The sequence below is a fragment of the Emydura macquarii genome, unplaced genomic scaffold (assembly GCF_026122565.2).
Source record: "Emydura macquarii macquarii isolate MOO-44397 ecotype Brisbane River unplaced genomic scaffold, CSIRO-AGI_Emac_v2 contig_1876, whole genome shotgun sequence".
NCBI classification, from domain to species: Eukaryota; Metazoa; Chordata; order Testudines; family Chelidae; genus Emydura; species Emydura macquarii.
Genome location: NW_027132013.1, coordinates 11,338,051 through 11,363,564, shown reverse-complemented (window position 1 = coordinate 11,363,564; position 25,514 = coordinate 11,338,051). Strand labels below are relative to the sequence as shown.

Here is a 25,514-nt window from a genome sequence, read left to right as displayed (position 1 = left end):
TGTGTTTATGTTAGAGAAGGCAAATCAAACAAATGCACCTTGCACTTGCTGAGGAAGGTGCTGAGGTTTGTGAAGGACCTTGGTTTCTGGGGTAGTTCATTCCACAGTCTTGGGCTGCCTGCTGAGAAAGTTCTGTTTCCTGCACAAACAAGCTTTGCCCTTATTGTAGAGAGTTCATTATGCCAGTCTCCAGGTCTGTCAGGCTGGCACCTTTCATCAACCACTACTTTAACTTAGATTAAAAAAAAAAAAAAAAAACCCCAACCCAATTCCCCTAAAGAATTAAAAACCCAGCCCTCTCAAATCCTGCTAAAGAGCTGAACCAACATTTGGATGCACTCTCTGTGGGTTAGCCAACAGGGCCCACCTCCTTCTGCTGACGTCTTCCCTCTATCACACATCAGACTTTTCCCAGTGGAGCTGGAGAACAAGATTCAATGAAAACTGCCTGCTTGTGGCTTTAAAGGGATTGCAGGCACCACAGCCACTACTTCTTTTGCTTTCCCTGCCTGGCCAGGAGCATAAACCAGAAACTCCATCAGCAGGTTGGAGAGGTTGTCTCATTGCCTAGCAAAGCTGGGATAATTTATTTCTCTCTTCAGAGAGTCATTTCTTTTCCCTGCTACTATAGAGGATCTTTTTTCACACTTCAAAGAGAATGAAACCAGGCTAAACTCTGAAAGGGAATGAATGAAATGCATACTGCTTGAGAAGAAGAATTGCGTGATTCTTGTATAATATCTCTGCAGCCTGAGACAATGGTTTTGTCTGTCCCAGTTATAGCTCTGGGTGCCACCTTGGGGACTGCAACTAGCATCCTTGCCCTCTGCGGTCTCACCTGCTTGTGCAAATGCAGGCGACCCAGGAAAGGACTCTCAGGAAAGGACCAAGACATGGACACTGAAAATGCTAAGCCCAGTATGCTCCAGCCAGTCCAGCAGGTAAACCACCTTCTCTAATTTACTCTGCCACTTGTTCCATAAGTGTAGAGAGCAGGGATGCAAATTCCATGCCAGACTGTGGTGGGTGATTTATGACATCCTATTTGTTTGCGGGATTCAGGATGTAGCAATATTTCACTGGGGGAAGGGAGACTCAGGTGACCTGCAAAATGCACAAAGCAACAGTCAGCTGTCATTTTAACAAAGAAAAAGCTGCTGGTGGCAAAAATACAGAAAAGAAGATTTGAAATTCAACTGGAATTGTCAGGCTAGATCACAAGGGAAATCATTTGGCAAGAATTGAAACCTGTTGTCTAATAAGATATAGTAAGAATACAGTAGCATGCAGAGTAAGAGCAGAATATCAATAGGGTCAGAATTTTTTATAATCTCTCTCTGTCTCTGCACACACAAACACCTATGGGTACTGCAATATAGTGGAAAGGCTCCTGTGTAAACAGCCGGTTTATTTATGAAAACAATCCTCCTCCACATGTGAAACAAATTAAGTTTTAGGAAAGTTAAGGCGTGAGGTTAAAATAAAGTTTATAATGTAAATCTAGTAACAACCTTAACTGCGGCGATGCTACTATCTCACCAGACCTACTCTGACCTGCTTTTTCTTTTCCTTTACATTTGCTATAACAGTGGTTTTGAAATGCTGCAGATTCCAGACATCCCTGGTGATCTTACTTAATTGCTCAAAGGAGTCAATCAAAATAGGTGCATAGGATTGGCCAGCTGGGACAGACTGATGGTCCATTTACTCCTGTGTCCTGTCAGCGGGCAGTGCCAAGTGCAACAGCAGTAAAGCGAAACACTTCCCCCAATGCACCTAATTATGAAATACTGTACCTTGAGGAGAATTGGTTTTAGAATTTTTTTCCCCTGGCTGATTATGACCTCAGGTCTGAAACATAAAGCCTGATGGTCACTGAAAGTTTTACCCTAGCTCATGTTACTGTCAATGCTATTCTCATTTATACGTGGCTTATTCTTACTAAGCCTTAATAATATACTACATTAGCTAGTACCAAAAGCTGACAATACATTGTATAACAAAGTCTTTATTTATTTGCATTTAAATTACATGGACTGCTCTGTTATTTTTATATTATTGAAAACTGCAATAGGAGTCCTAACTGGCTATCTCTGTGCCATTCATTAGTGCATATTCAGTCCCTCTATAATGGACACTCTTTTTCTTTAAAGTGAATAGTCCTAGTCTCACCATATTTCTGCTGCAGTTGTTTTGAGACAAGATGGCCAAAGCTGATTATCTGCAGTGTTGTTGTAGCTTTATTAGACAAGCAGGATATTAGACAAGGTGGGTGAGATAATATTTTTTAATATTTTTTATTGGACTGACTTCTATTGGTGAAAGAGACAAGCTTTTACCATTGGACCTGAACAAGAGCTCTGTGTAGCTCAAAAGCCTGTCTCTTTCACCAATGGAAGTTGATCCAGTAAAAGATATTATCTCATCCACCTTGTCTCTCAAAGCTGATTATAATGTTTGTGGTGCACACATGTAACGTCACCAGAAGAGTTTCTATATTATTCTATATAATTCTTGATTCTTTTGGGCTGCCACTGGGTATTGAATATATGCCCTTACGAAGCCTAGATCTTTCCCCTAAGACATTACAGCTATTTCTGAACTCTTCAGTGTGTAGGGTAAAGTGTGTTTTACAATGGAGATTTGCCTGTACTTATTTTGAATTTCACCTGCTAATGTGTTGCCCAGTTTCCTATTCTACTAGGTCCTCCTCTGGTTTCTCGTTAGCTTTGGCTAATCTAATAGATTGCTGTCTGGTGATTTTTCCATCTTACTCTTTGATACAATACTGTGCAATAAGGCTGAGATTTTCAAAGTGTATGAATGGGAATTAGGTGCCCAGGCCCCAAGGCTGTTTTGAAAAATTTCATTCAAAACCTTTATTCTTCATCACTTTTCACCTGTTTTCCAGATTGTTAATATATGGAGCCCCATTACCCACAGAGCACTCCATTATCATCAACCTCTTCTTTCCACAAAGACAATTTCTTTTCTAACTCTACTTTTTATTTTTTTTTTAGCTCTGAACCAATCTTTAATCCTTGATATGACTTCACCCTTGAAGTAACCAACTTTCCTGAATAGCCTCTTGAGAAAGACTTTATCAAAAGCCTTTGGAAAGTGTATTTACATTTCTGCAGCTTCTCACTTAGGGCCCCCTCCTGCAAGTTGCTAACCATTCTGAGCTATCACTGAAGTCAAGCTGAGTTCGAGATGCTCAGAACATCATAAGTTTAGGCTCTCATAATATTTATTAATTCAACAAAGCTTGCAATATTTTGAATATAGTATGTGACCAATATCTGGTTAAATTATTTACCCAGCTTTTAATACATCATTAGTCTCCTCCTAGAGCTCCAGGGTAATAGTGTTTTGATCATGAATTAGTTATTATGGTTAGTACTTTAGGCCTGCTGCATTCGAAGTAGCTAACATATTTTTTTTTTTTGTTGCAACAATTCCAGAAAGGTTATGTCTACAATATGAACAGAGCGTTCTGTCACAGAAGGTGCAAAATGTCTCTAGTTCCCATATTCCATATGTTTGCTAGTTCTTTCCAAATTAAAAGGAACCTATTGCCAGGAACATGCACTCCCTAAAATGTCTCTGATTTAAAAGTACTCCATATTCATTTTAAAGATTAATTTCAAATCTATTTTATGTCTGTGAAGTGCTGTACATCATCTGTGTTTGTTATTATCAATGGTTCTATCTTTTTTCATTTGTCCACTGATGGAAAGCTTTAATACATTATATCCTAGCCAGTGCTTGGAACACTTAATTATTGAGGCTTGTCAATATCAGAGGATTCTGATACACAAGAGATAACAGAGAGATAGGAAGCTAGACTATATTGGATCCATTGTTGTGTTGTTTTCTTTAACACTGATCTAACATTATTTGAAATGGGGCTACATCAAAATGAACTAGATACCTCTTAGGGTGCGCCAGCAGGGTCTGCGTGGAGTGTAAGAGCACAACATGTTAGAGCGCTCTACAGATCACCGCCTCCCCCTCCCCCCACTAATGTGCTTTGCTAGTGCTGTCAGACAAGCCTTATGTTTGCTATATAGAAAAGCCCTGAAAGGCACCTATAGATAGGATTGTGTCTGTCCAAACATAAAGATATATCTACAGAACAAGTAAAACTATGTGGCTTTTGTATTGTCACTTTGCAAAAGCCTCAGAGCATGGGACACAGTAACAACCACAAGCTTGTATTGGTTGTGAGTCTGACAGAAGATCAGCCAAGGAAATAATCTAGTCCAGTGTTTTAATGATGTCAGGGAGGGACCCAGAAGGGTCAGGAGCAGCGTCCTATCTAATTTGCTCTTTCTCATTTCATGCATTTTACATAGAACTAATTGAGCTTTCTTGTTCTTCACTTTATTTAAGACTTTGCTGCTGTAGTTTGATTTGTAAAACGGACCTTCCAGGGGCAATGCTAAATAACAGCATCAGCTGTCAGCACTTGCGAAACAGAGCTGACAGCATGCACAATAAACAGAGGCAGATGCAGTTGGATAAGGGGGAGGATTGGTCCCCACTGGTTTGCATATGTCTCACATTTCTGATTTTGCAGAGCAGACAGACTAACATATTATGTAAGCCCAGCGAAGCTCTTAGTTGTTGTGTGCTGATGGATTTCCTGACTAAGTGTCTGACTTTTAGCACACAGAGGAAGTGATAGTAATATCAATACTTCACATTCGTATAGCATCTTTTATCGCTAAAGATCCTCAACTACCTCATGCGGTATAGACATACACCATTGAAATGCAGCCACCTCTGGTATAGAATGCAGCCGCCAGGTGGATAGCTATTGCAGAGCACCCTTTGTATAAGATTGAAGGGAGAGGAGGTGTTGGTCATAAACCCCAGAGCAAAGGATATTTACTGTCCATGCAGAGCAATCAGGACCTTGTTTTTCAAGATATTGTCCAAAGACTCCTACCTACTGCACAGAACACACTTTATTTACTTTAGAAAGATGGAAGTCTGAATTTGACCATGCTGGGATTTGAATCTGTTATTTCAAGGAGTTTAAATATTTCAGAACTGATGTTTAAATCTCTAAGGTGAAATCCCATGCCCTCCTTTTTGTCAACACGAGGTTTATTCACTGTGTAAGTCTCACTTATGGCCAAGGCTGGCCCTCAGCATAGGGATGAATTTCTCTCTAGATTATAGACCAGAGCTCATAAAACTAGAGTGGAGAAAGCGCTAGATCAGCAGTTCCCAAACTGTGGGTCGTGACCCCAAGTGAGGTAGCTTCATCAGCAGATGGGGTCACAGCAATCCCAAGCATGCAGAAGATGCCATTTTACAAAATGGTCTCCTCCACACAGTGTGACCTCACACGCACCGTATGTATGTGAGATTATGCTGTCCAGAGGATGCTATTTTGTAAAGCAAAATGGCACCCTCCTTGTGGTGTGACCTTGCATGTACAGTCACACTGCAGCGAGGACATCATTTTTAAACTGCAACTTCCATGGTGTCTGGAGTAGTGGGAAACAACACATCTGAAAATGGGGTCATGCAGGGAAAATGTTTGGGAACTGCTGCACTAGATGTTGAACTACAGTGAACAAGCCTGCACTGGCTACCTTGGGGAGATGGAGTCCATGACCTAAAAGGTCTATTCCATTGCTAATGGCTATGAAACTATGGTTCTGTAGGCAGAGCATGGAGAGTGTGGCTAAAAACCAAAATACAAGATTATTCTTTTTGCTCTATTGTGCTGCTCCTTGAGGAATGGGAATATTCCCTAAAGACATGGAATCTGGGAGCAAAAGGCCCTGACTCAAAAGATTGCTTCTCTCCATGGCACGATCAACATTCATTATTAATATGAATCAAAGTAACGAATGAAAAAACATTAGTTACAATTAAGAGTATTGTCTTGCTCTCTCTCTCTGTCTAAATATAAAATGAAATAGGTTGGCAGTTAATGGAACAAAAGATCCTTCCACCACAGCATGATCACAATAAAACAGTATTTTCCACTTCTCCAGCACCCTTTACACAAGGTTCTCTAAATGCTTTAGAACCACTAATGCAAATTGATCAGAGCTGTGGTAGCTCCTACTCAGTCTTTGTTCTTTCCTGTGGGCAAATCCAAATGTATGTTTACACAGAGCGATTTAAATCCCATATAGTTGGGATTTACATTTAGAACGTAGGTGGGGGTGGAATGCAATGTCCCATTGACAGATTTTTCACCTGCCTCTCCTTCTTAATGAAGGATCCTGTGTTGTGTGAGCTATGGCAACAATCCCACAGTTCTGTGTTCATTGTTGTGCTTTTTGCATTACCCTTCTATACTCTGTGTTGATTCTTGTGAACCAGCATGGGACTGAAACTATAAAACAAACTCTGACCTATCAGACCAAAATGTCATTCTGTCTAATCAAGGATATATACAGGACACACTTTATTTATTTTAGCAAGATGAAAGTCTGAACTAACAATTACATTAATTTGTTGATGCTGTCATCTTGTTTGTTCCCTGGAAAATGCTCAGACACTATGGTGCTGGGTGAGGTATAAGAACCAGAATCAGTATCCAATGCCTGATGATTCAAAGGGAAGTGGAAAAAAACCCATTATATATAGGATAGTATTGATAATATTTTCCCATGAAGCTTTGAGACAGAGGCATGCCCTGTTGTTCTAAATGAGAGATGGAGCTGACCTCACTCCAAATGTTGCAACTGGCCCCTCTCTGTATAATCAGCAAAACAAAAAAACAAGATCCAAACAGTCCTGAAACCTAGACCTGAACTTCGTGACTCAGGCCTGTTTCAAGTTCAGAATCCTTACTGCCAGACTTTGGCAAACTGTTATTACTTATATTACAATTATACCTGCAGACCCCAGTCAAGATCATGGCCCCATTGTGCTAGACACAACAAATGCATAGTAAGAGACATTACCTGATCTAAAGAGCTTACAGTCTAAATAGACAAAGGATGGGAGAGGGAACAGATGCTCAAAGAGGAGATCTTATTTGCCCAAGGTTATACAGTCGGTTAGTGGCAGAGATGAGAATACAATCTAGGCTTTCTGGATCTTAGTCTAGTGTGCTATCCATTAGACTACACTGCCTCTCATTAAGACACTGCATTTTTGCACCAGGGACTCTAGGTATTTTCAAAGCTACTGCAGTTTACTTATTGACAGTCCACAGGATCACCATTCCCCAAGTTTGTCCATAGTTTAGGTAGCTGGCTGTAGATGGGACAGGAAAGATGTTTTTTCATCAGTGTCCTGAACCCAGAGAGGATGAGATTCAATATTTGCAGAGCATGTTGGTGAAAGAACAAAGGGCAACAGTTTTAGACTCACAGGACTGGCCTTGTGAGGATGCAATTGAGCCATCCCACTTCTAGGGGCAGTCACAGTCCTAGTCGTGTTCCCTGAGCCAATGATGGGATAAGTAACACAGCACTGGACATCCCAAAGCATGTGGGGAGGTGTGACTGTCAGGCTGTGACTGGCAAACATGTGGAAAATGCATACTACATTTCCAAAGAGGTAGCGCAAGCTCTACTCCAAGTACCAAAACTATTCTGCTTCATTGTGTGATCCAAAGGAAGCCACGCATCAGTCACAGTGCGGACCCAGCTCCCTTCACACACAGCCTCTGAGCCTGGTAAGGAACTGGCATAGACATATAAAGTAGGGGTTTATTGCTACTGTGAAGGGGGAATAATCAACAAATAGGAAAGTTTCCCTTTTCTGTTGCAAACAAACATCTGTTGAGGGGTGAGTCTGAAGAGGTCACAGACTGATCAACTGGGCAACAGGTTAAGCAAGGAGATCTCTTTACTGGTTGATGCAGGGAGTTCAATTAGCCAAATAACAATGGCATTAGGAATGATTGAATGGATCACGTTTTCCCTTAGTCCAGGCTCAGATGGCTTCAGGGGAGTTGATAGCATTAGTCTAATTTATAAAGAATAATGAACAGGATCTTTATTTCAGTTCAGTGTTAAGAAGACAACTGAACCCATCCAACCTCGGACCCTCCTGAAGTTTCCCAACATCTATGGTCCAAAGCCAGTAGTAACTGCCCCAGAAATTGTTAACTACACGGATTATGCCTTGAAGACAACTGACGAGCCAACTAGAGGAAAACATGCCATTCTGGATCAGAACAGAATGAAGATACAAGTCAATGAGGAGTTATTTGTTCTCCCTCAAAATGGTAGGAGCATTTCCAAGTCCAATGGAACCATTTCTTCTTCAGACTGGTGCCCACTGCTCTGGTGCCCAGGTGTCTGATAAGCAACATAGGACTTGTACACAGGGTTGAAGTTCAGTTATAATGATGTAAAAATGACCATTTGGTGCCTCTCTCTCAATGATTCCAGCACAAATGTGCTCAGTTTACAAATCACCTGTGGCTTGCTCTGTCCATCATTACTTAAATGTGAGTGGCTAAGATAAAGTAGAGATGGAGCCCATCCTGGGGTTCAATTAGTGAAACTGGGACACGCACCAGTGCCCTGAATAGTTTTAAATCCAAACTCCTCTGACCTTAGGGAGTCCAATTAACTGTTTGCATCTGGCAGCATTTCCTGCTTGTGATGGTTCTGTGCCCATATTGATTTTACCTCCTGAGCTGCTTTTTTAACAGCACAATTGACCTGGGTGGCTATAACATTAATACAGTCTTCCTGGGGATTTTCCAGTGGGCACAATGCACTATGTGCATGGTTTATATAGAGATTTATTTTTAACTTGAAAATCACTTGGCAGTACTTGATAGTTTCTCTGTCTCTTTCTCGGCACAGGGCCACTATCCCATCTCTCCTCACTAGGAAAGAAGGAGGAGGCGAGCATTTAAGCATCAGCCTGCCCTAAAGTGTCAGAAGGAAGGCAATAGCACTGGGCTGCTAGAGCAATTTGGCGGCACATAGGCTGGCACCAGAGCTTGATGTGTGTGTATCAGTGCATTAATCTCTGTGCATTACCAACTCCACAAGTGCTCTGACTTTCTGCTGTGCCTGATTTCATAGACCAAGTGTTATTAAAATAAAACAAGAACTGTATGCTTTCTTCTCTGCGTACCATAGAATCATAGGGTCAGAAGGGACCTCAGGAGGTCATCTAGTCCAATCCCCTGCTCAAAGCAGGACCAACCCCAACTAAATCATCCCAACCAGGGCTTTGTCAAGCTGGGCCTTAAAAACCTCTAAGGAAGGAGATTCCACCACTTCCCTAGGTAACCCATTCCAGTGCTTCACCACCCTCCTAGTGAAAAACTTGTTCTAATATCCAACCAAGTCCTCCTTCACTTCGACATGAGACCATTGCTCCTTGTTCTGTCATCTGCCACCACTGAGAAAAGCCTAGCTCTATCCTTTCTGGACACCCGTTCCAGATAGTTAAAGGCTGCTATCAAATCCCCCCTCACTCTTCTCTTCTGCAGACTAAACAAGCCTAGTTCCCTCAGCCTTGCCTCATAAGTCATCTGCTCCAGTCCCCCTAAGCATTTTTGTTGTCCTCCGCTGGACTCTCCAATTTGTCCACATCCTTCTGTAGTGGGGGACCCAAAACTCCAAATGTGGCCTCACCAATGCTAAATGGAGGGGAATAATCACTTCCCTCGATCTGCTGGCACACTGTATGTCACACTTATTTTGATTCTGACTGGTATTTGCTTGGGGAACTAAGTTTCAGCCCCCTACCATTTCTGCCCTTCTGGCACCTTATCCAAACTGGTAACTGCAGATACCAGTATCTGACAATAAAATATTGTGGTTTCCTTTTCAGTCCTGCCTGTTGCTTTACTAGGCTATTAGGTAATTAACCTAATATATACCCCAATCCAAAATCTTACAAGAAGAAACGGCCTCATAACCTTCCAGCCTCACCATTTTCTTTCTAGCCAGGCACTGTGGGAATTAAGGTAACAGTGGCCTTCTGTGTGGGAAAGAATATCTCCTAAAAAGGATTGAATTCATTCCAATAGCTTTAATAAAATGTGTTAGCATTATAAGTGGGCTGGATCAGAGTCAGCTCTGAAGTCCTTACCCACAAAAACTTACAGTCTAATTCAGGGAATATGTTAAAAAGCAGTCCAAAAGCAAGAACATGTGTAGTCCCCATCGATGGGTAATGAGGCGAGAGATCCACATATGGCTGGCTTCCTAAAGTCCAGCCAGCACACAGAAAGTGGAAGTCTGTCCACATCTGGAAGGATGTGGAAAGTGAAAAGGGAAAGCAGTGCTACAGAGCAGAGTCAGTGAAGCCAGGTGGTGAATTTGGGTTGATGAGGAATGAAACCTTGCTAAAAGGGTTACTTCAGTTCCAGGTGCAGTAAAGGATGTGTGTGTCACAGAGCATCTGAACCCTGAGAAAGCAGCCAGCTGTAACCAGGCCCCTGAACTCTGCTATTCCCTCGGGTATGATCGACAGAAAGCTGAGCTCTGTGTGGCCTTTCTTGAAGGTAAGTGGCTCCCCACCCTGTATACTTTATATTAACAACCCTTTATCTGAAAGAAGGCAGGTATCTTTTGACTCTAAACGTATTTCATCTCCCACATAAAAATCAACGTCCCCACAGAACTGAGGGAGATTTTATTGGCAATAAGGCTTTCAAACTGGAATTGCCAAGAGATTTCACTGCTTGAAAAGAATGCACCATGGCTTAGCAATGGGATCAGCAACTTGTATGGTTCATGAGGAAATCAGAAGGTGTCTGTCCCATTCTATCCGTTTTAGAAGTGGGCAGCTAAGGATCCTCTCTTACTGTTGCTTTGAGGAGATGCTGCCAGTGAAGTGACAGGCTCAACATCTCCTTCCTCCTCCTCCCGACAAACATTTTTTTGTTTATTTGTTTAGCCCTTCTGTCTGGTCCTGTAAAGCAAATCCAGCGGAAGGAGAAACCAGCACATGGATTTAGGATTCACGTAAATGACAGGAAAATGTACAGAGCTTCCCACAGCTCCACTATCAAAAGAAAGGTCTAACACTACATATGACAACCCTCTTGCTCAGGCCAAGTTGGAGGAAGAGATGTTTAAATCATATTCCTCTTACATACCCTGTGGATGAGATAACTCCCTCCAGCTGAGCTTAGCCAGGGGGCAGGGCTCTCCAGCAATCTCCAAACTAAGGGCAGGCAGCTGGGGTAGCCTCACTGCTCAGAGATTGAACACTATTAACCCTCTCCTTGCTAGTCACAGTCCTCCTGGGAGTGTGAAGCGGAGCTGAGTGAGTAATTCACAGACAGTATGAATTCCCCCCAAATCCAGCCCAGCTATCAGCTTCGCATGCAAGGACTGAAGGGGTGCTAAACTGCAGCCACCATTCTGGGCATGCTGCCAGCAACAAGCCCACAGCCCTGAGTTTCTTTCTGAGATGCATGTTCAGCGAGCGCTCATATATGCATGTTGTACTCTCCCTGTCAGCGCAGCAGAAGCTCTACTCTCTTAAGGAGACAGAGGATTCTCCTGGGTGTCAAAGACTTGGCAGCCCACAGCTGCTAAGCCAATGGGCAGAATGGCAACTCTCCACTGACAGACGTGCACGCTGACTTTCGCAGTCACACAGAGGCCTTGTTGCTGGATTACCCAGCTGAGGAACAGAGACACTGCAGCCCTTGGTCTGGAGGGTGATAGATTCATTTGTCACTGTTCCTGGAACATGCAAAATGATATTTTATGTACAGTTTTCATTTTAGACCTTTCAGCCTATGGATGAAACAAAGAGTAGGAAAATTTGGGGCTGAATATCAGGGGGGAAATCCTAACATTGAAAGCAATTAGACTGTGGAATGAATGGTCTCCCAAAGAAGCCATTTCAAAAAGACTGGACAAAACGGTTGGGAATGGACCTTAGGGACATACTGCGCTGGTCCTGGAGAGGGCGGGGGGCAGATATGCTAAGCAGCTTTGTACACCTCTAACTTCTGGGACGGGCCAAGTCTCTTTAATGCATTTTTTAGGAGACTTTCTTTCTGATCCCGTGTAAAGGTAAATTAAAATCCCTCCCCTCCCTCGAATATCTTATGTGTTTTCTCAGGCTACTGCTTCAGTGCCCTTGAGCAGTGCATGTTTGCTTGATTGTGATGCAAAATCTCCCAAACAATAACAATATTCTGGTGTAGTTGCTGAAGGGCAAGGACAATAATATTTTTGCACATGTTGAAGGAAAGTCAATAACGCTGGGCTCTGGGCTTTTGGTCTCTCCAGTGCTAGTTGGAAGGAGCAGCAGGTTTTAGCAACATCTTGGATGTCTGTGCAGCCCGTTTCATTTTATGACTACAGTGAGACAGGCAAAGGCCCCAAAGCCTTCTGCCTTTGCATACCTTGCCCTTGCGATAGGATGTTTCTTTTAATGGAACCTTCCCTTTCCTTGTCCTCCAGCTATGCAGGGACGAATGATAGGGGACCAGGAGGCTGGCTGTGACTGCTACATCCTGGGAACCTTGGTGAGCAAGTCTGGCACCACAGAGTCCCAGACAGTGTTGAAGAAGAAAGCACACCACATCGTTTGGGAGGAAGCTCTGCTGTTCCCGTTAGCCGAGGAGGAGGTGCCAGAAGGAACACTGACTCTCACCTTGAGGAACTGCGACAGGTTCTCTAGGCACCACATTGTTGGGGAAATTAAACTGAGTCTGGCTAATGTGGGAGAACCCTTCAAAACGTCCCTGTGGGAGAAGCTGAAGACTCCTGAGAAGGTATCATGTCAATACCTAGCAGTACCTCAGGCAATATAACAAGAGTTGCTAGTTTCCAAGGTTAGAGAAACTTATTTCAAAGGGCATGTAATAACCAGGTCTGCATTTACACTGGGCCAGATCCTGAGTGGTGATGAGCCTCCACAACTCCAATAACTTCAAAAGGTCATGAGCACCGGTCAAGATCTGACCAGTTCAGCAAGTGATCAAAGTGCCTAACCGTACAGCTCACAGCACCTACATGTAACATAACCCTTCTTTCTCCTTTCCTTTCATGATAATCAGTGACTGAACTACAACAATCAGTGTCAATGTTTTGAGGCTGTTGCAGAGATGAACTGAGGTTCACTGGTTGAGCTGTGTAGGGGCTCAGAACTGGAATAGCTAAAGGTGGTGTAGGTCAAGACTGACCTACCGCATACTGGCTGAACTACAAAGGAGTATGCAGGCGTCAGGATGGAGATGCATTGCAGAGATGTGGGGCAAGCAGTGAAACCACAGAGAGTGCTGTAAGATAGGTCTGAAATGCATCAGCAGAGCTGCGTGTTGGAAACCTCTCCCTTGCATTATTCTAGGCAGTGCTATTAATTCTTAGTTTCTGTGAGCGCTGAATGAATTTTGAGCACTTAATAATTTTTAAAAATGTAACCCCTGAGTACCAGGATCAAATGGAGACACGATTATGATAGTACCCAGGTAGTTAGAACCAGGGTTCTGGGCAGAGCAGATAACGTAGGAAGGGAGAAGCATTACTGACAACATTGTTGCACGCTGAAATAAGTAATCATCTGGCCTTGTAATGCCTGAGGACTACCCAGTGACTTTGCTTGAATCATAGAACTCTACATCACCAGTTTCCAATAATGCTAATTTACCTGGAGAGTACTCGGATACTACAGTGATGAGCACTATAGAAAACCCTGAGATAGACCAATGGATAGTTGGAATAAATGGATGGCTTGAATCAGTTTAACAGATGGTGTTTATGGCCTTGGCTACCGGGGAAAGTTTCACCAATTACACTGGTATAACCCCCATGTGGACACACTTGTTCCAGTATAAGAGTTTTTGTCAGTTTTTTGGTTTAACTTAGCTCCTCTCCCAGGGACATAAGCTAACCCCTTTGCCTCCCTCCCAAAGCCACTTTTCTACTGGCAGAAGAATGTTTACACAGGGGATTATATGAGTATAACTGTATTAGTGTAAATTCACACCTTAGGCTACACTGAAAAATCTTTTCCATATAGACAAGGCCAAAATCTGCTCCAGTAGCATTATACAAAGGGTGCCAAGAAGCTCTCTGTATATATAAAGATTAGCAGCCATCAATACATCTACAAGCTGACAGGGCCCTGGACATATTGTCCCCTCTGCCATGATCCATCTTTAATAAGGCAAGGCCGATTCCTTTTCTAACCCGAGAGGAGTAGGTTAATGTTAAAAGTGGCTACAAACAGTGCCCCAGTTTGAGCTGAAAGATGTGCAGTGAAAGCTGCATTTGCGTCATCAGGGACCTGGGCGAACCAATCATTATACAGACAGTTTAAATACAAGTCATGAATCTTTAATTGAGAGCCAGGGTGGGAGGGAATGAGGGAACAAGAGAGAGATAATCAGAAATTGATAGGAGCTATTTTTGTCAGTGTACATCCAGGAGCAAGGTAGCTGGGATTTGTTTAAAGATTGATATTTCCTTGGAAAAGCCATGAGTTGCAAAAATGTCAAACACACCCTGTCTGTAATTCTCCTACACAAATACATGAATGATGAGGGGAGCTCACTAGCTGGCCAGGTAATGTCATTGCTCTTCAGAAATGTGTGGAGTGCTGCCATGGGCTCAGAGCAATGTTCACCACATTATGAAAGCTGCAGATGCTAGGCTGGTACCGCTAGTCATGTCCTTCTCCCCCCCCACTGGTTTAATACTCCTTACTTCCATAGCACCTTCCATTTCAAGATCTCAAAATGCTTCACACACATTATGAACTGATTAGATCTATGATGCACTGGTGTGGGAGGTAGTTGTTATTAGAGCTGGGCAACTAAATGATTTTTTAAATTTTCTGTCAGTTTTGAAAAATTGGAAAACAAAAATTGGGTCTACCTGAATCAAATTAAAAAATTCAGAAGAATTTTGATTAATCAAAAAAGTCAACACAAATTTCATTTCCAATTGAACAAAATATTTCATTCAACCTGAAACAAAACTGTTTCATTTAATTTCCAGGTACTTCGTAACATAAAAAGCAAAGGAAATGGAGAACTAGATTCATAAAACTGCCAGAGGACGTATCATTGAAGCATTTCATTGGGGAAATTGGGTCTCCCATGTTTCAGGAGACAGCCCTAATCACTGGGCTGGTGGTTATTCTGAGGCTTTCTCAATCTCTTCTGTCAAAACTCTTCTATTTTGTATAAAATACTTGGATAGCCAAATAGTCAGTCTCCAAGTCTGAAGAGCAAGTCATTGGCTATGTCTTTACTGGGGAGAAAAAGTGTGTGTGTTACATTGAGATAGTTAACCTGAGATAGCTCTCTGGATGTGAAATCCAAGTGGAGACAAGTCACAGCAGTTTTTCCTAGATGTAGCTAGTGGAGGTGCCTCCTACTATGTGTGCTGAGGTGAAAGTTACCTGTGCCTTATCTCCACTGGGTTTTACAACAGTGGAGAACTTTACAACTGAAAGAACTATCTTCATGTATAAACAAATTTTTTTTCAGTGAAGACGTGTCTATTGTCAACTCCTAGATTAGGCTCCCTGGCTACTGCCTCTCTTTAAATTAGGTTAGATTTAGGACAGGGTTTTTGGAAGGTTGATGAGCACAAAGTATACAGTGCTGCCTGTGCACCTTGCCTGAGTTCATGAAAAAGGTTTACATTGGCTCTTTAAAAGACTTTACTTATTTGAGTTTGGAGTTTCCCTGGTAATGACTTCTTGGCTGGTTTGTGCCTGAGTCATTCCAATCAGACAGTGATGACAGCAACAGTTTCAACAAATCTGTTGTTAATGAATGTCTGTTCGCACCCACAGCGGCCAGCAAGGGGAAAACTTAATCTGAAATATTTCTAGCCTACTTAGAACTGAGAGAGGAAGGCACAAAAAAGTCCTGGATAAGAGGTCTCTCTCCTAAAGATTTTAGACTTTGGTGGGAAGTCCAAGGGGAATCCACTCAAATGAACACTGGTTTTCAATGACCCTTCTGGACCATTAATCTCACATTAAAATGGGATTTCTGTGTCAAACTGGTGCTAATTGAGTGAATAATTACTTCCCCTTTGCTCCCTTCTTTCATTTCTCTGTGCACACACACATTCTCTCTCTCTCACTCTTCTGACTCCCCACCAGAAAATGATATCATTTTGAAAGGAAAGATCTGTTGTCAGTGTGATTATTTTCCTCTTGTTCTGCCTACAGGGATACATGTCTGGGTGCGGGGGAAGGCCAGAAGGCAAAGAAACTAATCACTAATGCCAGGAAAGGAATAAAGAAAAGAACTATGGCCCTGTAAAGTGAAAAATTGATCATTCAGATCATCTACCTTAAAGAAATTTTAAGAGCTTGGGGAAATAGAGGGAATCACTCACAGAGTTGGGAGAAGACATGCCAAGAAGGCAAAACAAATAGCACAAGTGCTGATTTTGTGTATTTTTTTAAAATACCAAGCTGAAGTGACTAGCTCTGGTTCATTAAGAGTATCAGTGTATATTAGTGTTGTGGCATTTTCTTCTTTCCCTGAGGAACCCATATCTGGATTCCATAGGGCCAGGACTTAAATTTAAACAGAAATGCCTCACACAAAGGGTGGCAGATATAAGGAAATAATCAAAGCAAGAGACATGAATCAGCAGGAGAGGCAACGGTAGGATAATCTGTCAGAAAAAGGATAGAGGCTAAGGATGCAGCTAAATTTCTCTGTTTAAAGCTTTCTGGTGCTGCCCAGCATACTATATCTGTTACATCCTGATGCTCCATTCTTTAGAATAAATGTCCCACGGAATGCTGCTGTTAGGAAACAGTTATTTTCCTGCAGCAATGAATGGGTTAACCCACCTAGTCAGTTGATCAGTGAGTAGAGCATTATTGTGAACTTCCTTTCAGCTAAGTTCTGTCCAAGCGCTCACTCTCTGCTTTGCTCCATCAGACCTCAACGAGTCTAACTGGGGAGCCTCCTGCAATAGGGCTGGGAGTCAGACACAATGTGACGTGCTGCATTTGAGATGTTATCATTGATCTTTGGCCCCACATTGCTCAGTTTGCTCAATGGTATGGGCAAGAGTGGATGATGAATTTGCCTTTCTTTCATGTTTCTCTTCTCACCTTCTAGGAGCCAGATGCAGGCTGTGGGGAGATACTCCTCTCTATCAGTTATCTGCCAGCAGCAAACCGCCTGCTTGTGGTACTCATAAAAGCCAAGAACCTCCATTCCAAACAGCTGAAAGATCTCCTGGGAAAGGGTGAGTGAGGAATAAGGGAACTAGGCAAATTTCTATAGAACACAGTGGGACCAGGGTGGTCTGATTTACTGTGAGTCAGTACAGTCATAATCTAATCTAATTTAATGCCCCTCATCCCTGTACCTAAAAACTCTGAACACCATAAGGTAATATCATATTTATCAGGTACACAGCACATAGTCCTATATTCACCTGCCTACTCATTCTAACTGGACCATACCATGACCATTAATGGTCCAATTACAGATAGAAACCAATGGTAGCAAAGACTGCATTTTGTGGTGTGGTTTCAGGACAGGCCAGGACAGGGTGGAGCAGAAAGAGCCATCAGCCCTGCTACCATATTGCTAAAGCACCATACCACAGTTTCAGACCACTTGGCCACACTCTTCTGTGAAGGGGGAGGGTCTTCGGCTTATGCATAATGATTCTTTCTTGCCTCTGACCATCTGAAGGCCTTCAAGGAGTAGGGTAGTGAAAGGGAGCCAGTTATGTTCTCCCAAGACTTCCCTCCAACCTGCAACCCTGAGGCTGCATTAACTTGCACTGCTTCTTCCTCTGCACCTCAGAACTTACCAGCACATCCCCTTGTAGGGAGAACAGGAGAGTCTCTGAAAGCATGCACCTCCAAGACCTGTACAGCCAGGTGGTAGAAGGGAGGCAAAGTTCATCACTGTGAATCCTTCTTACCTCCTGCAATCTCATGGGATCCATAGGTTGAGGAAGGAATCCATAGGATTCTTCCAACATGGGACGAGCCATGTCCACTCTGGCAAAAGAATTCATATTGAAATTCAGCAGTTTCCTCTTCCCTTTGCAGATTATTTCCATGAAGGAAAAGTGGGACCCATTGCTTTTGTGGATGGAAACCCCAAACATTGGAGGTATTCAAAATCCAGCCCCAGATCTGTGTCCCAAATTCCACCACTGGCCTTCAGCACTATCACAGGGTACAAAAAAGCCTTCAATCCAAACTTCCCTGAACTCCAAGGGAGTGTTCTAGATCCAGATGCTGATCTTAACCTGAACAGATTGTTACACCTGATATTTTATAACATCTGCCTGGGCTCCTTATCCTTAAAAATGGGGTCAAAAAAAGCAAAAATTATTAAAATAATTCTTAAGAAGAGAAAAAACAAACAAGCTGCTCATGTGCTTTTCCTCTGGTCCTTAGTCATTGGTTCAGATTCTCTTTTAATAATGGTCTGCCTGTCCTGTACTCATCACTATGGTGTCTTTCTTCCCTTCATTTCCCATGTAGATGTATCTGTCAAGGTGACACTGAAGCACCAGTCTCTGAAACTGAAAAAGAAGCAGACAAAGCGCGCTAAACACAAGATCAACCCAGTCTGGAATGAGATGATCATGTTTGAGGTGCCCCATGAGCTGCTACGTGCCTCCAGCGTGGAGCTAGAAATGCTAAGCCAGGACGGCCTTGGGCAAAGCCAATCACTTGGCAAGTGCAGCCTGGGCCTGCATGCCACAGGCATGGAGAGGAACCACTGGGAGGAGATGCTGAGGAACCCCAGGAGGCAGATAGCCATGTGGCACCAACTTCATATGTAGCCATGTAATCACTGTCATGACCAGCCAACTGCCTTTCATTATGGGAGGTCTCTGAGTCAGGAGAGTGAGCCAAGTTGTACTTCATCTTGAGGAACATGAATCACACCCATCCACAAAATGACCAATCACAGCACTCAGTTATGGACACTGCCTTTTTCGGGTTTCCTGCCACAAGAACTCTTTCAAACTAGACCAGGCTGGAACATACATGGTAGGGGACAGTCCTGAACATCTCCTGGGGATGACACCACCAGACCTCTAACTTCTACAAGGACAAGACTCTGACACTGAAAAGCCACTGGTGAAAACAAATGGGGATTGCCTTTGTATGTGTTGTATGTGTTGTAGTTAAAGGTGAGCTGAAAAGGGAAAAAGTGGCTTGTGTTTTACAGTTTTATGATGGATAAAGGAGGCCTGATTTTTTTATTTTTTTTAAAAATTTTCTGCTTATTTTTTATGTTATATGTTCAGGTCTTATCTACCCTGTTTTAAGTGGAAGACTCTACAGATGATTGGAGAGCTAGCAGGCATACAGCATGCTATAGAAGTGAAACCTGATTAAGTAAGAGGGGAAATGACTTGTTCACAGTGTTCAAATAATTTTTTGTTTTTTTCATTAAAAAAATTTAAAATCAAACACTTGACAAACAGTTTAGAAGAAAAGCTCTTTCTTAATGGTGGAGAGATCTTTCAGTCCATGTCTAGCTCTGTTACAGAGACTTCCAGCAAAACAGGGAAGAGCAGATTGACATTTCTAAGGTTAATACATACAACATTTTTTTTTCTATTACTAAAAAATACAAAAATGGCACAACCTCTCTGTTTTTTGTTTTGTTTTGTTTTTGCCCCCTTAAGTCTTAACTCCTAAACACAGGATTTCTGAGTTCCTCTTGGGAATGTAGAGTTCAGCCTCAAAACTCAGGCCTTCTGCCATCTCAGAATGTGATAGCTATGCTTCTCTAGAGGAACAGCTGGGCTATCTATCTAGTTTGACCTCAAAGAATTATATATGCTAGCACACACACTATCATTTTTCCCTGGTATATATATATATAAAATTAAAATCTGTTCCTATGGAAAAAAAACAAGTAATGGAAATAGATGGGCCAAAAAGGTTATCACTCAGCCCCAGGTTTCTGACATGACAACAAACCAGTCTCACCAAAGCCCCTGTTGGGGTGGTGATCTCTGCACTAGCAAACTGGCTGTGTCCACTTTGCCAGTCAACGTTTTCCATATTGCTTTACATGATCATAAGGAACAAAGATCACCAAAATAAACTGACTCCTAAGATAGACTAAATGGATATATGAAAAAAAGAAAAGCTAGTTGAAGATGGAAAACATGGAAAAAGAGAGTAGAAGGACACAGAGAAAAACAGAGACAAAGAAATAGAGAGAGAGTAGATTATATAAAGAGAGAGAGAGGGGGGAAAGAAGCAGAGCTATTTTCCTGAGTATTTACTGTATGTATCCAGCCTTTGAAATGAGCACTGTCAAACCCTGTGTATGGATTCCTTCTTGTTTCTCCATTGCCTGGAGTCTTTGATATCTTAGATCTAGGGTTGCTAAAAGCCATTGAAAACATGAAAGCTTCATGATTCTAAATCTATATCTGCAGGTATTGTATTCCTCTTTCTCCCAGGGTTCCTGGAGGAACTCTCTTCTCTGTCTCTTCCATGAAGGTCATTGACACAATGCAGAAAATGACTGATGGTGTTCTGTCCAGTTATGCCCATGACTTCCACAAATCCTTCCGCTTCTTTCTGTTTCTTCCTGTTTAGAAATAGGCTAATTTCTGAAGTAGGCAGGTGATGAATATTCTGATTATGTTCTGGAAGCAGATGAGCCTGAGTAAATTATAGGATTGTTTCACCAGCAGTTGACAGTCTGGGTTTATTGCTGAAGTGCCATACTGAAACCCTCTTAATTACCATCATTGCTAGAAAAGCAGCCCAGAAGGCTGCCAAGGTACAACATCAGCTCAGGATTGAATTACTTTCTCTTCACTGCCCCTCTAACTCACCATCACTTACTAATTTCTCTTGTGCATTTGAGATTTGGCATGGCTTAAGTGTAATTGTATACTCTCCTTTTGGTGTCTTGGGATATTGGGTGTCTTTGACAGGGATATTGCTATGTCCCTATGAGTTCACTGCTTGTCCTGCCACTCCTTTGCAAATAGTAGGCTCACCTTTAGGAGACATGCATGGGGACCTGGCATTCAAAGGGCTAAAGATATAATCATGCTGTCCATAGCTCAGAACTACTGAAGAATAGGACACATGAAACTAAAATGACAGTGCTTTCCACTTAATTCTAGCAGTGATCAAGCTGATCCACCATTACATTTGAGTAAAACTACTCAAACCAAAGCATTTATATTAGCAATTACCCAATCTTCACTTCATTAAAGTGATCAGATCTTATTAAAACAAATATTACTGACCATTTGTTCCCTTACCTATAGAAGACAGCTTCTTAATTAATAAGCAAGAGCCAAAATTCTGAGCAAGACAGAGGAAAAGCCCACACAAGACCAATGGAAATGATAAAAGATGGACTACAACTAAAAGTTGTGTTAGTCACACATTGCTATTGATATTTTTGGCATTATGCTGTATAAACTGGAATGCACAACAGGCTGGCTATCAGTATAATAAGACTGAACATTTGTTTCAATCAAAGTATTAAGTATAGACATGATTGAAATAAGAGGCTGCATATTGATGAATCTTACCCCATACATCTAAGTCTCTGATCATCTCTCGGCCAATACATGATTCTTTCACCATCTGAAAATTACACAAACAATAGTAAAGTTAGAGGGGCAAAATCAGCCCTGGGATCACTCCATTGGCTTCTGTGGAGTTACATCATAGAGAAATTTGGCCCACTATTTTACATTTTTTAAAATGATAAACCTGTAATACACCATGAATTAACTGACTATAATAGTGTTAACTTAGAGTAATAATAAAATAATCATGCTAAGTATCAGTCAGCATGTTTGAACCCAACCTCATGCAGCTTAGACTTAACAAAGGTTCCAGATCTATAGTTTGTTTTGTTTTAACTGTGCAAACTTATTTTAACATTGCCTAGTCTGTAGTTTCCTCTGAGTGCTGTTAATCTTCCTTATTTTTTATGATAAATTATTACTTCATGGTGTTATGATACTTGGCTGGCACTGGAGACCTGAAAGGGCAGATATTTCTATGACCAGAAATCCAGGTCATTAAGTTAGAGATCACAATTCAAGAGTGGTTGTACTAATTAAACTGGTTATTATGGTCCATTATAGTTCAGAGGGGAGTGAAACTGTGGAAATGGTGGGGGTAGCATGGAGGGGAAATGTAACTACTTGGTTATTACCCCTGCTATTGGCTGTACATGGAGAAGAAGGTACTGCATTGGAAATGCAGCTCCCTAATTCCGTATGTACCGTTTGTCACATGTATTTTCCATCTGTTGATTTTCTACATGAAAAGGGTATTGGGGAACTATAATACCTGACTTGTATGTAATCAGACAGTTATTCTGTTACAATATGCACTGTACTGTATCCCAGCTGTGTGGATAGTTCCATTCTCCTAGTTAGCACTGAATCAATGTACCAGTGTGGTAGTAAGGGAGGATAGTTGTAAAACTGAGGATCATTGGTGGTTATTGAAGTTTCTGTGCTGTGTTTTGTAAGAATCAGTGTTATATTTGGTCCCTAGCCCAGTTCTAATGATGTTCCAGTTACATCCTGACCTCCTTAAATTGCCCCTGCAACTTCAATTGGGTACAATTTTTTTCCTTCCTTTCTGTCCTAAATTGTTCAGCTGTGTGGCTGCTTGCTGTGAAACAAATGCTGTGTCTGATATGCAAAGGGGTTGTATTTCAGTGCTGAATGAAGTGATCACTATATAGCCTCACTAGGGTCAGTGTGAGGCTCAGTAAATTGATGGACTCAGTTATGCTTTCACTCACTGCAGTGCAACTCCATTAAAGTCAATAGACTTGCACCAGTATAAACAAGAGGAGAAACTTGCCCAGTTATTTGGAAAGACTCAAAGGAAAGGAACTAGAGAAGTGTCTGATATTATCGCCCATCATCAGGGAGCTGGAACCAGATACAACCTTTTTTTCCCCAAGATGGAGGAGGCTGTAGTTTGACTCCATTAGAGAGATAAACCCAAGACCTGAAGGGCCTGAATCCAAGTTTTCCCCATGTTTGCCTGGGATTTGGATCTGAGATTCCAGATGGAGCCCCTCTTTTATCATTAAATGATACACGGGAAATTCAGTTATCTTACAATTGCAACCAGCAGTACTTGATTCCTGTTATGTCCAGCTAAACTACATACTGGACTCACTTCTAATTACCTCCACTTCACCATGTAAAGAGTCACTGGCTCTCTGTTATGTCCTGTATAGTGCAAGTTGTCCATTGTTATTCACCAGCAAATGCATGCATTCATATGTGATTCAATAATGAGGTGGAAAGTAGGATACAGTCCACACCAGTAACAGAGGCTAGAGTTCAACACAATGGCATTTGCTAGAACTAAGGCAAAGTTACCAAAGGCACTGAACTGATGCACCTATGGCCTCATTTCTTGCACCTTTGGGAAGGTCAGTTTAAGTCTGATTATATGTCATTACAAAACTGGGATGGAACATGTTACATGTTTTAAAGTTTAGCTCACTCACAACTGACTTTTGTTCTCATAAAGAAAGTTAAAGTGACGAGCTGTAGGAAATAATACTTAGCTCTCATATAGTTCTTTTCATTGGTAAGTCTCAAGAGTAAAGAAGAATAGTGAACACAGCAAAGAAAAATCGTGATATGTGGCCTTCCAACATGAATGACCAAGCTTTTCTGGTTACTCAGCCCTTTTACTGATGTTTTTATTGCACAGAATCAGCTTTTGGATTGTCTACATTGTACTCACAGTCTAAAACACAAAAGGCACGCATGAGACTTATCAGTCATGTGTCTGATGTTATAGCACAAATGTAAATCTTCAGTAGCAAATAAATAATTCCAAACTGTGATCATTTTGTCTGTTTTATTTGTGGTTGGATAAGTCTCCTATGCATCTAACTCGCAAATCAGACATGTACCATTTTTGTAGTGGGTCAATGGAAATCTGAGGAAGACTTTTTGAGCCATACCATTTAGTACACAGATGTGATGTGAGACGGAGTTCAGTGTCGCATATTTGCCAAGCACAAGAAGATTCCAGACTTGCTTTTCAGCAAGAAAATGTAAAAGCGGTGCTGGAGAGGCTTTTGTGCAGCTGTGAAGATAAGAACATAAGAATGGCCATACTGGGTCACACCAATTTTCCATCTAGCCCAGTATCCTGTCTTCCGACAATGGCCAGTGCCAAATGCTTCAGAGGACAGAACAGGGCATTATTGAGTGATCTATCCTGTCAGCCAGTCCTAATTTCTGGCAGTCAGAGGTTTAGGGACACCCAGAACATGGCGTTGCATCCACGACCATCTTGTCTAATAACTACTGATGGACCTATCCTCCATGAATTTATCTAATTCTTTTTTGAACTCAGTTATACTTTTGGCTTTCACAGCATCCCCTGGTAAGGAGTTCCACTGGTTGGCTGTGCATTGGGTGAAGAACTACTTTCTTACATTTGTTTTAAACCTGCTGCCTGTTAGTTTCATTGGGTGACCCCTCATTCTTGTGTTATGAGAATAACACTTCCCTATTCACTTTCTCCACACCCTTCATGACTTTATAGACCTCTATCATATCTCCCCCCTCATCATCTCTTTTTTAAAATGGACAGGCCTAGTCTTCTTTCATTTCTCCTCATATGGCAGCTGTTCCATACCCTTCATCATTTATATTGCCCTCCTCTGTATCTTTTCCAATTCTAATATATCTTTTTTGAGATGGGCTGAACAGCATTGCATGCAGTATTCAAGCTATCTTGGATTTATATAGTTGCATTTTGATATTTTCTGTCTTATTCTCTCTCTCTTTCCTAATAGTTCCTAACATTCTGTTAGCTTTTTTGGCTGCCATTGCACATTGAACAGATGTTTTTCAGAGAAATATCCACAATGACACCACTCAAGATCTTGGAAACAGCTAATGTAGACCCCATCATTTTGTATGTCTAGATGGGATTATGTTTTCCAACGTGCATTACTTTGCACTTAAAGATGAGAAGGGCTGAGTGAGATGAGTGGATAAGATTTAGAGATTAGGCCTCTTATGGTATTTGGATCTGACTGAATCAAAACTGTGAAGGTGAGTTAGGATCTGGGAATTCCAATCTGAATACTTTAAATGGTGCATGGGATTAGGGGAGCTGCATTTCCAACGTATCTTCTTCTTCAAGGACAACCAACGGTGGTGTGGATTTGAGGTCCTGGTTTGGGCCTGTCCCCAGTTTTAATCCCTTCAGTACTGGCTTCCTCTCAAACATTGGCACCTCAGTGAAATACCAAGTGCATACAAGCACAGGAGATGTCCTTTGTGTCTCAGATGGAGAGAGCAGAAACAAGAGAGATGGAAGACAAATGGATTGGAGACTGACACGCAGAAGACTGAACTCTGAGTCATCCTCTCAGAACTGATGTTCAAGGTTGTAACTAGCATGAGTTTTTACAGAAGGAAAAGAACAAAAGGGCCAAGCAATTAGTTTGGGGATGCTGCATAGCAGAGAGAAGGTGGGGGAAGCTGTACAGCTTGACTGATAGAGACATAATTCTGATTGTTAAAATAATTTTAAAACGTGGTGGGGAAATGGTATAGTGTGTCTGGCGAGGTCCCCCACAG

The 25,514-nt window shown here is 41.9% G+C and overlaps 1 protein-coding gene across 2 annotated transcripts; it reads left to right on the top strand.

The window, feature by feature from the left end:
* The first annotated feature begins 758 nt into the window (after window positions 1–758).
* Window positions 759–23,758, top strand: SYT13 (synaptotagmin 13). Of its 2 annotated transcripts, none has more exons than XM_067557608.1 (6): window positions 759–941; window positions 7,990–8,212; window positions 10,325–10,459; window positions 12,381–12,694; window positions 17,021–17,150; window positions 18,412–23,758. In XM_067557608.1, the coding sequence occupies exons 1-6, from the start codon at window positions 759–761 to the stop codon at window positions 18,714–18,716; spliced, it is 1,290 nt and encodes a 429-aa protein (XP_067413709.1). In that variant the 3' UTR covers window positions 18,717–23,758. The 2 variants fall into 2 exon arrangements, with proteins under 2 accessions (XP_067413709.1, XP_067413707.1); XM_067557606.1 differs by having other exon boundaries at window positions 10,319–10,459.
* Window positions 23,759–25,514: the final 1,756 nt, after the last annotated feature.